At 36.3% G+C, this 21,736-nt stretch overlaps 1 protein-coding gene across 13 annotated transcripts in view; it reads left to right on the top strand.

The window, feature by feature from the left end:
- Positions 1-21,736, top strand: part of WDPCP (WD repeat containing planar cell polarity effector) — a 482,654-nt gene that overhangs the window by 154,703 nt on the left and 306,215 nt on the right. For all 13 annotated transcript variants that reach the window (XR_010130115.1, XR_010130117.1, XR_010130114.1 and 10 more), the window contains 3 exons: positions 364-478; positions 2,685-2,818; positions 6,304-6,495. Coding sequence is in view for 9 of the 13 variants with exons in the window: in XM_031008388.3 (XP_030864248.1) it covers positions 364-478; positions 2,685-2,818; positions 6,304-6,495 (441 nt within the window). In the remaining 4 variants the exon portion in view is untranslated. The remainder of the gene's footprint in view (positions 1-363; positions 479-2,684; positions 2,819-6,303; positions 6,496-21,736) is intronic.

A 21,736-nucleotide genomic window follows, 5' to 3' on the forward strand; every position in this document is an offset into this window, starting at 1 on the left:
ATAATAGTAATTTTTCAAAATAATAGAATACATTACATTTTCTGAATCCAAAACAAAGCAGTTATTTCTGCATATGTGCTTTCTAAGTATTTAGAAGATTAGATTTCTAATAAACATGGCCTAAATTAGGTTTCTGCATGTAGCTTTAATCAATGCATTTATTGTGTTGCATCCTTTAGCCACCTTTCTCTTTTTACTCACAATGTCAGTAATTGTTTTTCAGTGAAGAAAATCTTTATAATTTTGTAGTGTAGATGCATGTGTAAAATATCTGTATAAGTTGTATATTTGGAGAGAGGTTTTTTAAAGATTCTAAATCACAGCATGTCTTCCTCTCTCTCTCCCCCACTTACCTGGTTTTAGCTCCTTTTTGGTTCAGGTGTGCTGGTGTCTCTAAGCCTTTCTGGGCCGCAGCTGGAGAAAGTGGTGATTGACAGAAGCCTGGTGGGGAAGCTCATCTCAGACACCATCAGTGATGGTAATTACCCCCATGTGCAAATCAATTGCCTACATTAACAGTGGGGCAGGAGAAATAGTGTGTCAACAGGTAGACTAATTATTACCACTGGGGACTTGCAAACACAACAAGTAATTGCTTGTAATAGCGTACTTACACCCCCTGGGACCAATACAAGTTTCGACTAATATTTAATATCAAAGTTTTTTTCTTCTTGTCAACTGTTAAGCTTATATTCTGAGTTGTTTTTTTACTTTTTCCTTAAAAGAAGTGAACATTTTTTCAAAATAGGGTTTTGTTTTCATTCTTTCAAAATTATTTCTCTATAACTGGCACTTCAAATATATATTTCATTTCCAAATGAATTTTGAATAAATAACACAAACATATCAACACAACCACCAGTAAACAATTGATGCTTTGGCTCTCATAGGAAGATTCTTTGTTACTAAAGTCTTAGAGAGATTTTGGGCTATATTTTCTAAATAGTAAAGACCAATGCCTAATATACTGGACAATCAGGTCCTATTAAGTGACATCTCAATCAGTCTGTAATTGGTACAAAGCACATAAGAAAAAGATATTAAGCCAGTTATTGAATAGGAAGGATACTGACATTTATTGAACCAAAAGGCTCTATATGCTGGGTTCCTAACCTACCTATTTAATACAAGAAAACAATTGTATAAGGTATAGTTATTTCCATTTTTACACATAAGGAAATGAAGCTGAGCTACTAAGGAACATGTCCAGAGTCATATAGCTAGAAAGTGACTGAGCTAAGATTTGAATACAGGTTCGGGCTGTGAAGCCCATTTTCCTTTCACTATACTGTTCTGACTCCTGAATTTTTAAAGATTATATTCTTTTATTCAAGATAAAAAGGTTGAGAAACATTGTATTATCATGAAAGATTGAAAATGGTCAGTATCTTAAATTTAGTAATCAAAGGAAGTATGTCCTAGTGGAAAGGACAGAGGTGAGAATAAAGAAATCTTCCGTCTGCTGTGTTCTCTCACTAGCTACCTCTGAATAAATCAGAAACAATCACATCATCTTGAAGAAAAGAACTCTGCAGGATGGCCATAATTAGCAACATTACTGATAGTAATAAGCTGGGGGTAGGATTGTAAGCATGCTATTTCCCCTTCCTTACAGGAGTAAGGTGCTGAGGAAGCTTCCCTGTAGAAGAGGTTCCATTTTCATATGTCTAATAATTGACCCCTTCATTGGTACTGCAAATAAAATACTGGCTGTGATGATTTTGTTATATTGATGCTCCTCAATGAGAATTAAAAGGAAACTTTCAGCACAATTCGTGTCTCTGAGTTATCCTTTTTCATGTATTTCTTTTATTTGTACCCAAAATAATACACTCTCATGGGAACATGGTAACAATGTGATTTCTTGGCAGTTCTCCAGATTCTCTTGTAATTGTGTAGATCCACTGTTGGTCACTGTTTGTATGGTCAGGGGTGTGAAAGTAAAGGAAAATGTATAAAACATTTAATAATTTCTTTATGCTAGGAACAATGCAAAACATTTCTCAAATTCCTGTAACATGTTTTTATCAATAATTTTATGTAACATTAATAGCCCTTTATATAATCCACAAATATTAGTTATTTACCTACTTCTGTGCTTTAGTGACAAAGCTGTAGAAATATTGTGCTAATTTTCATTATTAGATATTAATTTATGTAATGTACATATTGGTCATAATATGCTTTATTTCATCCAGCTTGTATACCCCTAAAAGAAGATTCACTGATGAAAATTTTTAAAATAAATAGACTGGTAGAGAACACTGATCAGTATCCCCTAATAAATCCACTTTATCCTCTGATGGTTTCTATCATATAAATATAGGATTAAACTCTTAGCACAAATAAAATGGAATGTTTTCATCTCTACATTCAGGTGCGAAATAGTTTTTTTAAAATACCTTTATAGCCCTGGTTCTAAATACATCTCATCCATTGGTGGTCCCCAAATATCAGTGTATATTGAAATAGTCACAGGAAAAAAAATCACACATGATTAGATTGACAATTATTGTTTATTCCTAATATCTTTAATATTTTTATAAAATGCTATAATGATATTCAAGAGACTTTAGTGATTTCAGTTAATATGTATGTTTGAAAATAGCTTTTTGTAACATATCAGTGGAAAAATCTATTCATTATTTTATTCTAACTTGGTATTATCTAATTATGTTTTTTAGCTCTTCTCACAGACAGTTTTATCATCTTATCATTTTTGGCACAAAACAAACTATGTTTTATTCAGTTTACCAAGAAGATGGATTCTTCTGATGTAAACAAAAGACTGGAAAAACTCTCAGCCTTGGATTATAAGGTAGAGATTTTGATTTATATAGTCATATTATTAATTATTAAGGTATATGAGAGTATCACATAAATTGGTATTCTGCTCATTATTCTTCAACATTTCTGGATTTCAGAAAAACTGGAAATATTACAGGATTAAGCTTAATTAACTGTAAACAGTGGCCATCCTAAGTTTTCTTTTATACTCTCACTATGGGGGGTTGTCTAACAATGGCACGTTTGGAGCAATTTATGTAGTATTTATAGACGTCAAAGACAGATAATAGAGGCAAGTTACACTTTTGAAAATGGTTTTCGTGCTAGTGGTAGTATATATACCATTCTCATTTTCCCCTAAGACCCCATATCATCTTTCTAGGGTAGGATAGCTTTCTAGGGTAGATACTTTCCACTTCAGAAGAAAAGAAAGAAAGATGGAGGCACTTTGAAAGGTTAATAGAAAAGTGTAATAAACAAGGAGGGGGAAGAACCCTCCCCCTCCAGCTATAACTGGACAAAATGCAAAAAGAAATCTTCATGTGTTAGTATCTCACCCTTCACTAATTCCAGGTAATTTGTTTCCTTCCTGTATCAGGAGCTTTACATCTATTAAGGCAGAATTTTTATTTTAAGTGATGTGTTTAATTTGAGTTTTGCCACATTACATTTTAACTGCTGGGAAGACATATTCTCTGCTAGGATGAGTAATACATTTTCCAGGCTGTTTCAGTTCAAGGCCTCTTTTCAGCAGTGACTTGTGTTTGCAAGATTGATCCAACCTCTATGATGTGGATTTGAGACAGTTCACTGTTCACTGGGAACAGAGCTGATATACAGCTTCCTTAAAAAAGATGCACACTTATGCCATACCTAGAGCATCTGTAGCAAGAGCAAAGAGTTTGAGAAGCTAGCTCTGTAGCTTGAAATGTGTGTGTGTTTTTGGCAAAGTAGTATTTAACCTAACCTTTTGCCCTTTGGGATTATTACTTATGAATGAGGTGGTGGTAGCATGGGAGGATTTAGTTTTATTTAGTAGAAACATTTATTCTTAAAAAAAGATTTTTAATGTGGAATAAAATAAATGAGTTTTTCATTGTGGTGATAAACTACCATCTAGTTTCGTTTGCCAGCTTTGTGAAACTTCTATAAAACCTTAATATAGATTTTTTAAAACTGGAAATTAGTGCTACTTATATATGGTTAGCCAAAACAAAAATGGTATTAGCATTCTTAAAGGGATGTTAGTTCTAGAATGGCTAACTTCAGATTTACTTGAAATACTGTTTATTTACTAAAATTGATCGGTCTTTAAAATGCACCAGTGTGCATTAACTCAAACCATTTAAAGTAAGTATATATAAAATTCTGGATGACTAGTTTCTTTATCTTAGGTGTGATAGCTTGATAAAATCTTCTCAACTGAAGAGTAGTAGCTACCTGAGAACAGAGAGAAACTGTCAAGATGCCATCTTTTCTTATGAAAAGATGAGGAAAAGACATCTAGCGTTTGGGTCCTTAAACCTTAAGTAAGGGAATTACTTACTTGCTTATTTGAATATGCCTTTGGATTTAGGAAAATAGGAACATTGGCACTCCATGTCATTCCTATATATTAGAGAAGTAATCTGTTTCCCTTCGGAAAGCTCATTAATTTCATTTCCTGGTTTAATATTTAAAATGTATATTTTTAATACTTAGTCAAATCTGCTATTTGTCCATTGGAAGGATATTTTAAGAAATTTGTTTATTTTACATTCCCTCTTGGTCATCATGACAGAATACTGATAATATTAAACTCATAGGAATCATGAAATTTCCTAACATTTCATAACGTAAGTGATTTGCATTATGTGACAACTGAAAATGTCAGTCACTCATTGTGACTCAATTTCCTCATCTAGAAATTCATAGGTAACATACTTATGCAGCAAATCAGACATCGAAATAATGTATGTGTATTTTTAAGTACTTAGCAATTTCATCGTGGTATTTCTCTCAAATAAGAAGACTTAATGATATTGAGAGCTTAAATATAAGAAATTACACTTAATAGCATAAAGTACATCTGTGTTGTCTGTCATTGCCCATTTGGATTTTAAAACAAGGAAGTGGTATAGAGTATTGTACTTTTGCTTTTCTTTACAGCTGTACCATAGTTTAATTCTTTCAGATTGACATAATTTTGGCAAAGAAAATTGCAGAGTAAACATCCTTAAACTATTGACCTTTAACAAGTTTTCCTGTCTACATCTGAAAAAAATCCAATTCAATTTATTTAACAGTGAAGGGACACTGTGAGGAGTTAAATGTTTACCATGAGAGAACAACACTGGTAATTACTTTGATTTCAGTTCCTTTTGATGTGCATTCAGAGGATGAAGAGGTCAATAATATTATGGCCATGCAAATAGAAAAGGGTTCCTTTTGACCATATTGAAAAAAAATAGCAGAGGATTATTAAAGCATTAACCTTGGTTTTAATGGCCTTGGTTGAGTGGTGAGATCACAATTTGGATGAGCCTGATTATTTACTAAATACAATACATAAATGCAACGGGTTCTTAACACCCGTTGCACTCTGGCATTATCGCATTACTGCCATCCTTTGTTGCCTTGCAGACAGGAATATGAAAGCAATCTGTCATGTAGTGAGACTGGCTCCAGAAGCATTTCTCTGATAAGAAGACCCCCTGCCCTTTGCTAGTGTCTGGTCCAGTAGGCTTAGCCATGCGCTTAATCCCCAGAAAGTGGTTCGATTATTGCTGACCAGCAATGGCAAGATAGTTTTTTTTTTTCTTCCAGGCTATCAACCTTCCATTAATTCCTTAAGCAGAAATACGGTGCAATCTATATTTCCTTGGCATGTGTCACACAGATGGTGCCGTGCTTATGTTTTCAAATAACCATGTTCCAAAATAACATAGTTTGAATAATAAATTCTACAAATCCTGCCTAAGAAAGAGAAGCATAATTCTCAGAAGCTGCATAAACTTTTATGCATGATGCTGTGGCTTATCCCTTTTATGCAGAATATATGTGTATACGTCGCATATATTCTTTAAAGAGATATTTGCCTCAAGTTGTTTTTCCTTTTTTTGTTGTCAGTCATTGTTAACACGTTATGTCTTAAACAGTAGTGAGACTCTCTTGGTCAGCAGTACTGAACTTGTCATTTTATACAGCTGGTCCTAAATCCTATGTGTAGGTCGATGCTGTCAAGCAACCATGACTGTACATTTTGGTATTGATTGGAATTGCTACATTCAATTCCTTCCTAGCTCACATTTCTTCTTTTCCTTCCTTCACTAAAAATGGGGAGAATTTTGAACATATGTCTTTTTTATATATGTGTCAGAAGAATTTGGTAAATTCTGACACCTTCTTACGCACATGTTTAACATGCATATTTACTTGCATGTAACTACATTTCCAGATGCTTTAATTTTTGTAATACTTGAGGATTTTGCGTCTTTTAAAAGAAATGTTTCATGTATGCTTTTTTAAAATTGTTAGATTTTCTATTATGAAATACCCGGCCCAATAAACAAGACAACAGAGCGACATCTAGCTATCAACTGTGTTCATGATAGAGTTGTTTGCTGGTGGCCACTGGTCAACGATGATGCTTGGCCTTGGGCCCCCATTTCTTCTGAGAAGGACAGAGCCAATCTACTCCTCCTGGGTTATGCTCAAGGAAGACTAGAGGTAAATCTAAAACAAATATGTACATTTTAATAAAGTAAATAAAATAGAATTATTAGATTTTCTATTCTGAAATAAATGTGAATATTTTTTACCTATAATTTATGTTTTTCAAATATTCAAAAAGTATCATATCTAGAAGATACCCAGACAATTCCAGGGCTGGCTAGAACAGTGTAGTAGTTAAGAGTCCAGGCTTCCAGGTTCAAATGCTAGCTCTGCCACTATGTAGCTTCCTGTCCTTGACCAAGTTACTAACTTGTATGTGCTATAGTTTCATTATTTGAAAAATACAGTTCATGATGATAAATGAGTTAATACATGCATTTAGAGCAATATCAATGTATAGTAAGCCCTGAATCGCTGTTCACTGTTATGACTCTTGTTATTATCATTATTAGTTCTATTATTACTGTTTACTCATGATATCATGCCTGTGAAAGCTTTTATTACCAATTACTCTCTTCAGACTTCAGTCAATTAACAAACATTAGTTAAATGCCTATATTGTGTAAGGCCCTGTCGTGCCAGACCGCATTTGGGGCAAGGATATTTAAGGAGAGCTATAGATTATGAGGTGAGGACAGTATCCTCTATCAATTCATGATAATAGTTTGATCATTCATTCATATATGTGAACCTATGTGTATTTTCAGTTTGTACTAGTACTTTGGTTTCAGAATTCTCTGTTTTGTTGTATTATAACTGTAAAAAAAGCTCCCTCTCCCCCACTTTCTTATGTAGGTAAAATAGTATGTTCCTATATTTGCCTCTAAATCAGTTATCTTTTAGACTTTAAGGAGTATTTCCCAGAATTAGTATTCGAGATAAGATGAATACTCTAAGCTTCTGCCTGCTTCTAGCTAATTCTGTGTTCTGTGCCTTTGAGTAGATCACCTACCCTATCTGACTTTAGTTTTCTTATTTTTAAAACGATTGATTTAATTCAGTTAGGTCACCTCGAGGTCTCTAACAGGTCTAAAAAGTGCTTCTATGGATCCTGAAGCACAGATCTGATTTAGACATTGCCTGCTTAAAAGTCTTCTGTGGATGCTAAAACCAAACTCAGCCTCAGCACTAAAAAACCCACCCTGATTGCCCTTGGCCTACCTTTCCAGTGTTGTTTCCTTACATAAACCATGTCTTAGTCAAATGAATTTACTTGCTGACTCATTATTTCCTACCTCTGCATGTGCACATTAATGGTATTTCTACTTGAAATAGCCATGTCATTTAGCAACTACATATCCCCTGGTATGAAAAACACTGTATTTCATACCAGGGGATATGAATAAGAAACTGTCCCTGCCTTCAAGGATCTTAGCGTCTGCCAATAAGAGACAAATATGAAAATGTGTAAGTGCATTAAAGTGTTAATGGTGCTGTGGGTAGAGTATGTGTAAGCTACAGTGGGACCCAACAGAAAGTGGTGATCAATTCTACTTAGAGAGATGTTAAGTAGGGAAGATTGAAGAGGCTTCCCAATGTGCTTAAATATGAGTTTGGCACACAATTTTACTTTTTAAAATTATCCTTTCTTATCTAACCTTTCTAGAGTTGATATTATTAGCTCTGTGGAATGATTTGGCTAGCTTTTTCCTTTTCTCCTCTCTGTAACAGTACCAAAAGGAATTGATACTTGAAAGTCTGATAAAACTTACCTGTAAAACTTCCTGGGTGTGACGTCTTTTAAGGAGGGTAGATTTTTTTCATTACTGATTCCATTTTTAAAGGGTTATTTTTTTCCATAATTGGTGTTTCTGGAAAATTATTCATTTTATGCATTTGAATATTTTTTCATAAAGTTGTATGCAAATTTCTACATGATTCTTTATTCACCACTGATAGTATAATTTCCTCCCTTTTGATCTTATTAAGATATATAATTCATTTTTTTGTCAAGAGCTTTTGTTTTAGGAATTGGCCCTTTTAGTTATTCTAGCAACTGGAAAAATTTGTAAAGATTTCTTTTTTAGAGCTTCATGTGAAAGTCATTATGCAAAAAGTATAATCTTGTAGAAGAAATTTCTAGGGCATTAATTGTTTTTCTTGTGTGTGTGTGTGTGAAGACATAATCTTTAAATACGAAGTATAGAATTTTTTTTAGAATATCGTGAACCAAAAGTACCAGTCTATTAAAGTAGTATTCAGGCATATTCCTTTAATTTTTTTTTTCAGTAGCAGCCAAGGGACTTCTTGGACTAATCATCAGAATAAAGATACAATATGCTCTTAAACCCTAAAATTCAAACTAAAAAAAGAAAACAGCCTTGTAGAGAAGAAATTTAATCATTGGATCTACTGAACTATAGAATTTTTTAAAAAGCATTTATCATCTAGGTTCTATCAGAAAAGATAAGCTTTTATTTGGACAATGGCAGGATCCTAGAGCAGTAGTTCCTAGCTTTGACAACACATTAAGATCACCTACAGAGCTTTTAAAAGAGGCCCACCCAGACCAGTTACATCAGAATCTCTGGAGGGGAGGGAGTATCAGTATCTTTTACAGGTTCCCTAGGCGATTCTCGTGGGCATCCAAGTTGAGAACCACTGCTATACAGCAAACTTAAAAAAAATGTTTTTTAAGCCATCTTTTTTACATAACAGACCATGAAAAGGATAAAGCCCACATACTGAACCAAATGAGAGTTTTAACAGTAAATTCTAAGTAGAAAATTGGCTTACCAAGCAGCTGAAAACAAAACAAAACAAGGGAAACATAGAAATAAGCTCTCTGTGACTGAATTATGTGACTTTCAGAGGAGAAACATTTTAAAATTATTTTATGGATATTAGAAAACTGCTGGTCTAATTTCACACCACAGAACTCTAAACAACAGTCCACACATATATTTTAGACGTAGTCTCGCTCTGTCACCACGCTGGAGGCCAGTGGCGCAATCTCAGCTCACTGCAATCTCCGCCTCCCAGGTTCAAGTGATTATCCTGCCCCAGCCTCCCAAGTAGCTGAGACTACAGGCATGCACCACCACGCCCAGCTAGTTTTTGTATTTTTAGTAGAGACAGGGTTTCAACATGTTGGCCAGGATGGTCTCAATCTCTTGACCTCATGATCTGCCCGCCTCGGCCTCCCAAAGTGCTGGGATTACAGGCGTGAGCCACCGCGCCCAGCCCAACAGTCCATATCTTAATTAGAAGAACAGAACAGAGAGAATTATGTAGTCTAAGAAAAAATTCTTTTGAAAAATATACAGTAAATAGTACAGAAAAAAATTTTATCAGTAAATTCATTTAAAAATATTAATATATTTTAATGGTCTATATGTAGATCATCACATATAACATGGTAGTTGTTTTCATTTGAATTTCCACATACTCTTTCTTTTATTTTTCAACTTATTTTAGAATTGGGAGGTACTTGTGCAGGCTTGTTAACAAAGGTATATTGCAGGTTGCTGTGGTTTGGGGTATGATTGAAACCATCACCCAGGTAGGGAGCATAGTACCCAGTAGGTAGTTTTTTAGTCCTTGTCCTCCTCCCTCTCTCCCTGCTCTACTATTAGTCCCCACTGTATATTGTTTCCCTCTTTATGTCTGTGTATACCCAGTGTTTAGCTCCCACTTATAAGTGAGAACTGTTGTATTTACCTTTCTGTTCCTGCATTAATTCACTTAGGATAATGGCCTCCAGCTGTATCCCTGTTGCTAGAAAGGACATACTTTTGTTCTTTTTTATGGCTGCATAGTATTTCATGGTGTGTGTGTGTGTGTGTGTGTATGTGTGTGTGTGTGTGTGTGTGTGTGTATCACATTTTCTTTATCCAGTCCACCATTTGATGGGCACCTGGGTGGATTCCATGGTTTTGCTATTGTGAATAGCACTGCAGTGAATTTACAGGTGCACACTTCCTTTTGGTAGAATGATTTGTTTTCTTTTCAGTGTATACCCAGTAATAGGACGGCTAGGTCGAATGGTAGTTCAACTCTTAATTCTTTGAGAAATTTCCAGACTGCACTCCACAGTGGCTGGACTAATTTACATACCCACCAACAGTGTGTAAGTATCCCTTTTTTTCTTCAGCGTCACCAATTTCTGTTATTTTTTGACTTTTAACAAAAGCCATTCTGACTGGTGTGAGATGGTATCTCATTTTGGTTTTGATTTGCATTTCTCTGATGATTAGTGATTATGAGCATTCTTTCATATGTTTGTTGGCGATTTGTATGTCTTCTTTTGAGAAATTCATGTCCTTTGCCCGCTTTTTGTAGAGGTTATTTGTTTTTTGCTTCTTGATTTGTTTATGTTCCTTATAGATCCTATGTATTAGACCTTTGTTGGATGCACAGTTTACAAATATTTTCTCTCATTCTGTAGGCTGTCTGTTTACTCTCTTTATAGTGTTTCTTGCTGTGTAGAAGCTCTTTAGTTTAATTAGGCCCCGCTTAATTTGTGTTTTTCTTGTATTTGCTTTTGAGGACTTTACCATAAATTCTTTGCTAAGACTGATATTGAGAAGGGTATTTCCTAGGTTTCCTTGTAGGATATTTATAGTTTGAGGTCTTACATTTAAATTTTTTAAGTGAATTAATTTTTGTTTAATTTAATCGTGAATTAATTTTTGTTTATGCTGATAGGAGGGGTTCCAGTTTCATTCTTCTGCACATGAATAGCCAGCTATCCTAACACTATTTATTGAATAGGGAGTGTTTTCCCCATTGCTTACTTTTGTCAAGTTTGTTGAAGATCAAGATGGTTGTAGGTGTGTGACTTTTTTTCTGGGTTCTCTATTCTGTTCCATCTCTAGGTTGCTTTGGGCATTATGGCCATTTTAACAAGAATGATTCTTCCAATCTCTGAGCATGGAATGTTTTTCCATTTATTTGTGTTGTCTCTGATTTCTTTCAGCAGTATTTCGTAGTTCTTATTGCAGAGATCTTTTACCTCCCTGGTTAGCTGTCTTCTTAGGCATTTTATTCTTTTTGTGGCTATTGTGAATGGGATTGCAATCTTGATTTGGACATTACTGGTGTAGAAAAATCTTGCGTGATTACCCTGGCAAGGACTTCCAGTACTATATTGAACAGGAGTGGTGAGAGTGGGCATCCTTGTCTTGTTCCAGTTTTCAAGGAGAATGCTCCCAACTTTTGCTCATTCAGTATGATGTTGGCTGTGGGTTTGAAATAGATGGCTTTTATTATGTTGAGGTATGTTCCTTCAATACCGAGTTTGTTGGGTGTTGTGAAAGGATGTTGGATTTTATTGAAAGCCTTTTCTGCATCTATTGAGGTAATCATGTGGTTTTTGTCTTTAGTTCTGTTTATGTGATAAATCACATTTATCGATTTGTGTATGTTGAACCAACCTTGCATCCCAGGGATAAAACCTACTTGATTGTGGTGAATTAACTTTTTGATGTGCTGCTGGATTTGGTTTTCTAGTGTTTTGTTGAGGATTTTTGCATCTATGTTCATCAGGGATATTGGCCTGAAGTTTTCTTTTTTTGTTGTGTCTCTGCCAGATTTTGGTATCAGGATGATGCTGGCTTCGTAGAATGAGTTAGGGAGGAGTCCATCCTCCTCGATTTTTTTTTTGGGGGGAATAGTTTCAATAGGATTGGTACCAGTTCTTCTTTTTATGTCTGGTAGAATTCGGCTGTGAATCCATCTGGTCCAAGGCTCTTTTTGGTTGGTAGGATTTTTATTACTGATTCAATTTCGGAACACATTATTGGTCTGTTCAGGTTTTCACTTTCTTTCTGGTTCAATCTTGAGGGGTTGTGTGTTTCCAGGAATGTATCTATTTCCTACAGATTTTCTAAGTTTTATGCATGGTGATGTTCATAATAGTCTCTAAGGATCTTTTGCATTCCTGTGGGATCAGTTGTAATGTCATCTTTGTCATTTGTGATTCTGCTTATTTGGATCTTCTTTCTTTTTGTCTTATTAATCTAGCTAGCACTCTATTAATCTTGTTTATTCTCTCAGAAAACAACTTTTGGTCTCATTGATCTTTTGTATGGATTTTTGTGTTTCAATTTTATTCGGTTCTCTGATTTTGGCTTTCTTTTCTACTGCTACCTTTGAGGTTCATTTGTTATTTTTTTACTAGTTCCTCTAGGTGCAATGTTAGATTGTTAATTTGAGAGCTTTCTAACTTCTTGATGTAGGCATTTACTGCGGGAAATTTTCCTCTTAACACTCCTTTCACCCAGAGATTTTGTATGTTGTGTCTCTGTTTTCATTAATTTCAAAAATTTTAAAATTTCTGCCTTAATTTCATTGTTTACTCAAAAGTCATTCAGGAGTAAGTTGTTTAATTTCCATGTAATTTTGTGGTTTTGGGAGAACTTTTGGTATTGATTTCTATTTTTATTGCCATGTAGTCCAAGTGTATAGTTGGTATGATTTTGATTTTTAAAAAAATTTATTGATGCTTGCTTTATGGCTAAGGAGGTTGTCAGTTTTTCAGTGTGTCCCTTGTGCAGATGAGAAGAATGTATGTTCTGTGGTTGTTGGGTGGAGTATTCTCTTATATGTCTATCAGGTCCAATTGGTCAAGTGTTGCAATTTAGTCCAGAACTTCATTTTTAGTTTTCTGCCTTGATGATCTGTCACATGCTATCAGTGGGTTGTTGAAGTCTCTCTATTATTGTGCGGCTAAGTCTTTCACATAGGTCAAGAAGAATTTGTTTTATGAATGTGGGTGCTCCAGCGTTGGGTGCATATATATTTAGGATAGTTAGATCATCTTGTTGAATCGAACCTTTTTTTATTATTATTATGTAATACCCTTCTTTGTCCTTCTCGACTATTGTTAAAGTCTATTTTATCTGATGTAAGAATAGTGGCCCCTGCTCTTTTTTGATTTCTGTTTGCATGATAGATCTTTCCCCATAGTTTCTTTCCCCTTTCATAGATCTTTCGCCTTAGTTTGAGCTTGTGGGTGTTGTTAAATGTGAATTGGCTCTCTTAAAGACAATAAACACTTGGACCTTGTCTTTTTATTCAACTTGCAACTCCATGCCTTTTAAGTGGGATGTCAGGACCATTTACATTCAAAGTTAATACTGATATGTGAGATTTTGATGCTGTCATTGTGTTACTAGCTGGTTGTTTTGTAGATGATGTTTAGTTGCTTTTGATGTGTAGTTGCTTTATAGTATTTGTGGGCTATGTGCTTACTTGTGTTTTTGTGGTAGCAGGTATTGTTCTTTTGTTTCTATGTTTAGCACTCCCTTAAGGACCTCTTGTAAGGCTAGTGTACTGGTAATGAATTCCCTTAGCATTACTTGTTTGAAAAGGATTTTATTTCTTCTTCACTTATGAAGCTTAGTTTGGTGAGATATGAAATTCTTGGTTGGAATTTCTTTTCTTTAAAGTTGCTGAAAATAGGCCCCTAACCTATTTCTTCTGCCATTTGTTTTGTTTTGTTTTGTTTTGTTTGAGACAGAGTCTCACTCTGTCACCTAGGCTGGAGTGCAGTGATGTGATCTTGGCTCACTGCACCCTCCGCTTGAACTGGGTTCAAGCGATTCCCCTGCCTCAGACTCCTGAGTAGCTGGGACTACAGGTGCGCGCCACCACGCCCAGCTAATTTTTGTATTTTTTAGTAGAAATGGGGTTTCACCATATTGGCCAGGCTGGTCTCGAACTCCTGACCTCATGATCCGCCCACCTCGGCCTCCCAAGAGTGCTGGGATTACAGGCGTGAGCCACCATGCCCGGCCTCCTCTTTTGCCTTTTAAGTTTCTGCTGAGAGGTCTGTTGCTAGCCTGACGTAGTTCCCTTTGTAAGTGACCTGACCCTTCTGTCTAGCCCCCATTAAGATTTTTTCTTTGATGTTGACTTTGGGCAATCTGAAGAGTATGTGCCTTGGGGATGGTTGTCTTTTATAGTATCTTGCATGGGTTCTCTGTATTTCTTGAATTTGCATATCAGTCTCTCTAGGGAGATTGGGAATGTTTTCTTGGACTCAAATATGTTTTCCAAGTTGCTTACTCTCTCTTCTTCCTTCTGAGAAATGCCAGTGAGTCATAGGTTTGATTTCTTTACGTAATCCCATATTTTATAGAGGTTTTACTCATTTTTAAAAATTCTTTTAAAAATTGTTTATCTTACTGAGTTGATTTGAACTGCTCTTTGAGTTCTGAGATTCTTTTCCTAGTTAATGCTTCCAATTGTATTTTGAAATTCTTGTAGTGAATTTTTCAGTTTCAGAAGTTGAGTTTGGTTGTTTCTTAAAATGGCTGTTTCATCTTTCTACTCTTGAATCATTTTACTGGATTCACTGGGTTCTATTGGGTTTCAACTTTCTGCTGAATCTTGATGAGCTTCATTGACACCCAGATTCTGAATTCTATGTCTGCCATTTCTGTTGCTTCAATCTGGTAAAGAACTGTTGCTAGGGAGCTAGTGCACTTGTTTGGAGGTAGGGGGACACTCTGACTTTTGAATCACCAAAGTTCTTGCGCGGATCCTTTCTCATCTGAGCAGGCTGGTATTGTCTTTTTGGATTTGCTGTCGTTGAATGGGGCTTTTTGTTTTTATATAATTTATTTCCCTTGAGTTTTTAACTGTGGTTCAAGTTGAGTATAGTCAATAGGCTTTGTTTCTGGATGCTTTCAGAAGGCCAAGTGTCTGCACAGGTTCTTCATTTGTGGCTAGATTCTTGCTCTCGGTTTCACAAGCTATGTATACTGGAAGAGTATTTTTGGTGTTGTAATTTAGGCTGCAATCCAGTAGATGGCGCTTAAGAGTAATGACTGGCGGATAAGTTCTTAGCCACGTGGCTCTTGTATTTCAGCACATTCGCAGCATCTCTCTGTGGTGTAGGGGGAAAGATAAGCCCCTCGCCAGATCCATTCCTGGGCCTTGGGGATCCCCCTCCGATCACTCGCACCGCGCCCAATACCTTTGTTAGGTATTCTAGGCCTCAGGCTTTCTTAGATAGGGGCTGTGGCTGGCAGACAGGCTATACCCTTCCCAGATAACCCTGTGGAGGGAGGCATGCCCCAGGCCCACACCAGCCCACGAATACCCATGTTTCACTCTTCTGAGTGTTCTGAAAGTGGGAGCTCTTCCCCCGCTTACGTGCTGGCCACAGATCTCAGCTTGGCTCCCCTGAGCTGTGTGCTGTAACCCTGGGGGATTGGGACTGGGCCTGCAGCTTCGCTCTCTGGCCCCTGGTTTGGGTACCGGCCATATTGGGGCAGTCAAAGTGCTCCAAGGCCACCAGCAAAGCACTCAGGCTGGGCAGTGGAGGCCGTGCTATGTACACACTCTTGCAGGAGTGGCCAAGCGGGGCCTTGGGAGGGGCTGGTGGACAACGAGGGTGTGAAGAACAGTCATGCCTCAGTCTTATGAGAAAGACAGTCCTCTTCTCTCCTGGCTCAGTGGTCAGTTGGGGGATAGAACTACCTGGAGGAAAATGGAGAACCTATGACCACATTTTGCTGCAGCTGCCCCACTTACAAAGGCTGACGCACACCCCCTTCCCCCACCCCCCCCACCCCCCGCCCCCAACACACACCGCGCGCCTCCCTGGGCTCCATGCTGGCTGAAGCTTTGTCTCTGCTTACTCTCTGGGCAGATACCCCTGCCAATTCAAACGTGTATGGGGGTTGTGGGATCTCTTGTAGCTAGAATCCCAGAGGCAAGCGGCGAGAGAGCGTTCCCCTGCCATCACTTCACTCACCCCTTCCTTAGGAGCTGTTCAGGGCCAGGATTGCTGTCCTGGTGCTCAGCAATCCTATGCAGGGTTCCTAGTTTCTTCCATCTTCAGCTTCGTGTCTATATCCCTCTCTATTGAATGTCAGTGTTTTTTCTCCGAAGATCTGTTCCAAGTACCTTGGCTTACTCAATATTTTCGTCTCTCTCAGTGGTAGAGGTACGTCCTGGCTGTGTCTAGTTGGCCATCTTATCCCTCATTAATCTCCACATACTTTTAATATTTCTTTTTGGAAAGTTATTACCATCCTCCTAGACCTAGTATTTTATTCATTTGCTTTGTCACATAATTCATTTGTCAACAAACACCTTCAGCTTGAACCAACTTTTATCAGTAATGTGAACCAGTATCAATCACGTGATGGCAACTTATTCTGCCCTTTAGTATCTAAGCAGGTACTTTAACTTTTCAGATGTGTAGACTTGATAATGCTTTCTGAGTATGGTGGTAATTTCATGATCTCTTACTCAGAACAGGTCCTTGAATTTGTTTACCAAATTAACCAGAAATATATAAGCAGAGCTATTAAACCTTAAAATATGTTGTCAGGGAAACATAACATTATGAAAACAATTTTCCCATAAGAAGAAAAAACTAGTTTTCCAGGGATTTTTCAGGAGCAGTAACTTATGGGAAAGTAATAATGTAACCAACTATTAATGTAATTTGACACAATAGGCATTCAGAAGGCATTATAAATGCATCCAACTGTAAAGGCAAAGTACTTAAGAAACCTGTCTTCCCCAAAAATGCATATACTGTGTTAGCTTTCAACCAGTGACAAAGATATTCTGCTTTAGGGATGGCAATTTTTAAAGAAACCTCTTTATTATAAAATAAAGCACACATAAAACCACACAAAATAAATGCATAGTTTAATGAGCTATTACAAAGGAAACACTCCTAAAACCACCACCCAAGTGAGGAAATAGAACTGTGCAGGCACCCAGAAGTACCTCCATGTGCTCTGTCATGATCTTAACCTCTTCCCTGTCCCCCAAAGTAACTACTATCATGACTTTTTATCACTTTCTTGTATACCCATATAGCTTTTATCACCGAGTGTGCATCCCCAGAAACCATAGTTTAATATTAGCCATTTAAGACATTTTAATGTATATCTTAAATCTCTTTTAATGTACAAGTCCCCCATCCATCCTTTCTTTTTCTGTAAAATTTGTCTGTTGAAACTGTAGTGTCCCACAATCTGGATTTTGTTGCTTGCATATTCATGTTTGGTTCAATATGTTTCTCTGTTATTTGAAAATTCCTCAAGTTAGTAGTCAGTTTTGGCAAGACTATATGAGATGGTGTGTCTTTCGTCAGGAGGCACATAATTTCATATTTTCTCTCAGTTCTTTCTCTTTTTTGATGTTAGCAGCTATTCAATGTTCAATGCCTAGATCCATTAATTCATTAGGGTTGCAAAATGGTAATATTATAATTATATTATTTATTTTTCATTGATTACTTGGGATGCTTCTATAAAGAGACACTTCCACTCAACTCCTATATGTTTCCCAATGGTTGTACGTATATAGGGTAAACAGGACAAATGTCTGGTTATTTTCTCTTTACCAGTTTTTGAGATAATGAATTGATTCTCTAGTACTTTCTGAAGGTGCCCTGTTAGCTTTTGTTTTTAAAATAGCATTATTAATTCATGAATTTTAATACATTTGATTTGATGGGGTCCTAAATTATAATTGTTATCCTTTGGAAGCTCAGATTGTCCCATCTTAGGCCAGTGGGAGGCTCTTCAGGTTGGCTGTTCTTTTTGTATGGCCTCAGCAGTCTCTTGGGTAGCTTCTCTGCTATCTGGTGTGATAGTATATTCCTTGTTTATCTTGTATATTTTCTGCCCCACACCTGGAATTAGTCATTTCTCCAAGACACTGTGGTTTCCTTTTTAATGGAAAATGGTATTTTACGCCTGAGTCAGGGTGTTAGGGATATTAGGCTGTTGTTTTTGGGTTGATTATTGTTTCTAGGTTTCTTCAGTAGAAAGAGTTGGAGATTTTATACATATACATATTCGTAATGAGTCCGTGGCAACACTTACAACTCAAATTCAGGACTACAGAGTTTTTAATTTAACCTCTTCTGTATTACATTTATATCTCCTTCTTTCTGTATCAAAAATCCTAGTTTGTAGGGACACGGGATGAATAGGAATATCCCATAATTTCTCATTTACTTTAACCCACAGTACACACTTAACAGTTTCAAGATAATCATGCTATTACTACCACTACATGTAATGTTCTCTTTCTTTTAATCTTCTTCTAGTTGTCCATAGGTTTTGGGTTTTGCTCTTTAGTTTAACTGTCTGTTTTATGTGGGGACTTAGAGACATTAAAAATCTGTAGTACTCCTCGTGACAACTCTCCAGAATTAGGGATGCCGTGTTTATGGTCATGATGAACACCTTTAGTTTGAACCAACTTTTTGTGAAAGCTTAAGGCCTGTGTTTAGATTCACATTTTTGCATGTGGATGTCCAGCTGTTCCACCACTATTTCTTGAGAAGACTATCCTTTCTGCATTGAATTGCCTTTGCTACTTTGTCAAATATCAGTTGATTATATTTGTGTGGGTCTATTTCTGGGCTTTCTGTTCTGTTCCATTGATCTATTTGCCTGTTTTTTTAATGAAATAAAGTTTTTAATCTATTGTGTTGACTGTTATAACAAGTAGTTCTGTGGATTGGAGGATTTTATTAATATAAACATAATTTGTAACTTTCACATGCCCAAAAGTATGCATAAGAAAATGCTTATACTTACTAGTAAATATGTATGTTTTTCTAAACTTTTCTTTTTATTCTGTTAAGACATTTATATATTTATCCTGTATACAAATGACAGATTTCATTGAAAACTATTACAAATAAGAGAGGTATCCATTTGAAAACAATTGCTACTATTTTGTTTTTAATTGATAATTTGAATAAGTAAAGATGTAGAGCAATAGGGAACTCTCATTCACTATTACTGTAGAGTAAATCAGTAAATTTTAATGGAGAGCAGTTTAGCAATAGGTAATATAATTGAAGGTGAGTATCCTACACTAAGAAAAACTGGCCCATGTGCACAAAGAGGCATGTACAATAGTGTTCATAGCATCACTGTAATAGTAAAAATACATTAGAAACAACTTAAATGCCTACCAACAGGAAAATGAAAACATCTTGTGGTGAATTCAGAGGGTGGAATGCTCTTCAGCAGTTTAAATGACTGAACTAGAGCTATGTGATCATGTGAAATCTGAAAAGAATAAGTTGAGCAAAAAGAAATTACAGTATGACAAAATACAATAACATTTACATAAAATTTTAAAACATTCAGGATAATGCTATAACACATTGTTCTTGATTGATGATGAAGTAGTAGTATGCATAGGATTAAATACCAAATTCATAATAGTGTTGCATCTGGGGAGAGAGGCAAGGGAATAGGATTTGGCAGGCCTTAACTTTATCTATGATATTTCTTTCATTCTTTTTTTTTTTTTTGAGATGGAGTTTCGCTTCTGTTGCCCAGGCTGGAGTGCAATGGTGCCGTGTCGGCTCACCACAACCTCCGCCTCCCGGGTTCAAATGATTTTGCTGCCTCAGCCTCCCGAATAGCTGGGATTACAGGCATGTGCCACCCATAGCCGGCTAATTTTTCCGGTTTTTTTTTTTTTTTTTTTAGTAAAGACGGGGTGTCTCTATGTTGGTCAGGCTGGTCTCAAACTTCTGACCTCAGGTGATCTGCCCACCTTGGCCTCCCCAAGTGTTGGGATTACAGGTGTGTGCCACCATGCCTGGCCAATATTTATTTCATTAAAAGAAATGAAGCAAAAGGATAGTATTTCATGAAACTGGTTTTCACATTTATCATATTATTCTGATTTTATGTGTTTTGAATGCATCATGGTAAAAAAGTAAAAATAAAGTGTACCTTTTAAAAAAGTAAAAATAAAGTATACCTTTTATCTCCTGTTTCTAAAAATGTCCACAAAGTAAGGAGGGAAATAGAGATTTCAGAAAAAAATTCTGCTGATAAGCTAAGAACTTTTGGTTGCTGCATAATATTTTAAATGATTGTAATAGCAAAAAATATGTAATAGCAAAAAATAATCGAAACATTAAATGTTTACCTACAGGAAAATGAAACATCTTGGTTACTTACTGGCACTTACTGGTGAAAGTTTTCAGTTCCAGAAAAGGCCACACTTTAAGTAATTTTTTTTCCTGATTTATTTATATATTAGGTGACCTTAAAAGGATTATAATAGATATATTCCATACCTGAAACATGAAACATGAGGATCTTAAGCCTATCTATGACTATTGTTTTTCTGCTTTTTGTGTTTTCCTGATTTTAAATATCTTCCAGAGATTGGCGTCAATCATGTTGACTGATTATTTTTCTTCCACCTTTGATGGCATTTGGATCAATTCTATCTACATTTTTCAAATGTAGCTTTTTAAAAATGAAAATGAATCATTTCAGTGATGCATTTTTCAGCAGGTTTCAACCTTAAATAAGACAATGTATGACTGATTTATAGTTGGCTAAAACAATCACTTTAAGATACACTTAAGGGGCCGGGTGCAGTGGCTCACACCTGTAATCCCAGCACTTTGGGAGACCAAGGCGGGTGGATCACGAGGTCAGGAGTTCAAGACCAGCCTGGCCAAGATGATGAAACCCTGTCTTTACTAAAAATACAAAAATTAGCTGGGCATGGTGGTGGGTGCCTGTAATCCCAGCTACTCGGGAGGCTGAGGCAGAGAATTGCTTGAACCCGGGAGGTGGAGGTTGCAGTGAGCCAAGATCACGGCACTGCACCCCAGCCTGGGTGACACAGTGAGACTCCATCTCAAAAAACAAAAACAAAAACAAAAGATACACTAAAGGATAAACTACTACCTTGTTCATCTTTGAAATTGGGAAATCCCAGGACTTTTAGGGACTCTATCTTTTCTACTCTTTCTTAGTTTGAATTTTTCAGTTCTCACCATTTCTTTCTTTACCACACAGTTTTCTTTAAAAGCAAAAAACAAACAAGAAAAACAAAACACTGGACGCTGGCCATCCGTTTCTTGTGTAACAGTCTTCCCTCCCTGGCCATTTTTAATACTGCATAGCCTGTGGTTTAGCTAACACACTGCCTGTGTTTCTGTGCTTTTCTTCTTTGTCCTACCCTATTGCCTTAGAATTAAAACAGAGATATTTTCCTTTAGATTTTTAGACTTTCATCAGACTTTTCACCTCATAAAAGTTTTTTCTTCTTCCTTTAATTATCTATACTGTTTTTCCCCTTCTTATTGTTTGCCTTTTCACCATGCCTTTGTTAGAACTTTTTACCCTGTTCGTTATCACAGGCATTCTCTTTTGAATTCTAATGACCAGTTCCTGAAATCCCCGACATGTATTTTAAGACTCTTTAGTTATTAGATTTCAGAATTCACCAAGTCTAGGAAGTACCTGAAGACAGGATTAAGACCAAGAACCCAGTAAGTGAAGGAATTCTTGAGCATGAGGTTTGTTGATAACAATAAGCATGC

The sequence above is a fragment of the Gorilla gorilla genome, chromosome 12 (assembly GCF_029281585.2).
Source record: "Gorilla gorilla gorilla isolate KB3781 chromosome 12, NHGRI_mGorGor1-v2.1_pri, whole genome shotgun sequence".
In the NCBI taxonomy this organism is placed as follows: domain Eukaryota; kingdom Metazoa; phylum Chordata; class Mammalia; order Primates; family Hominidae; genus Gorilla; species Gorilla gorilla.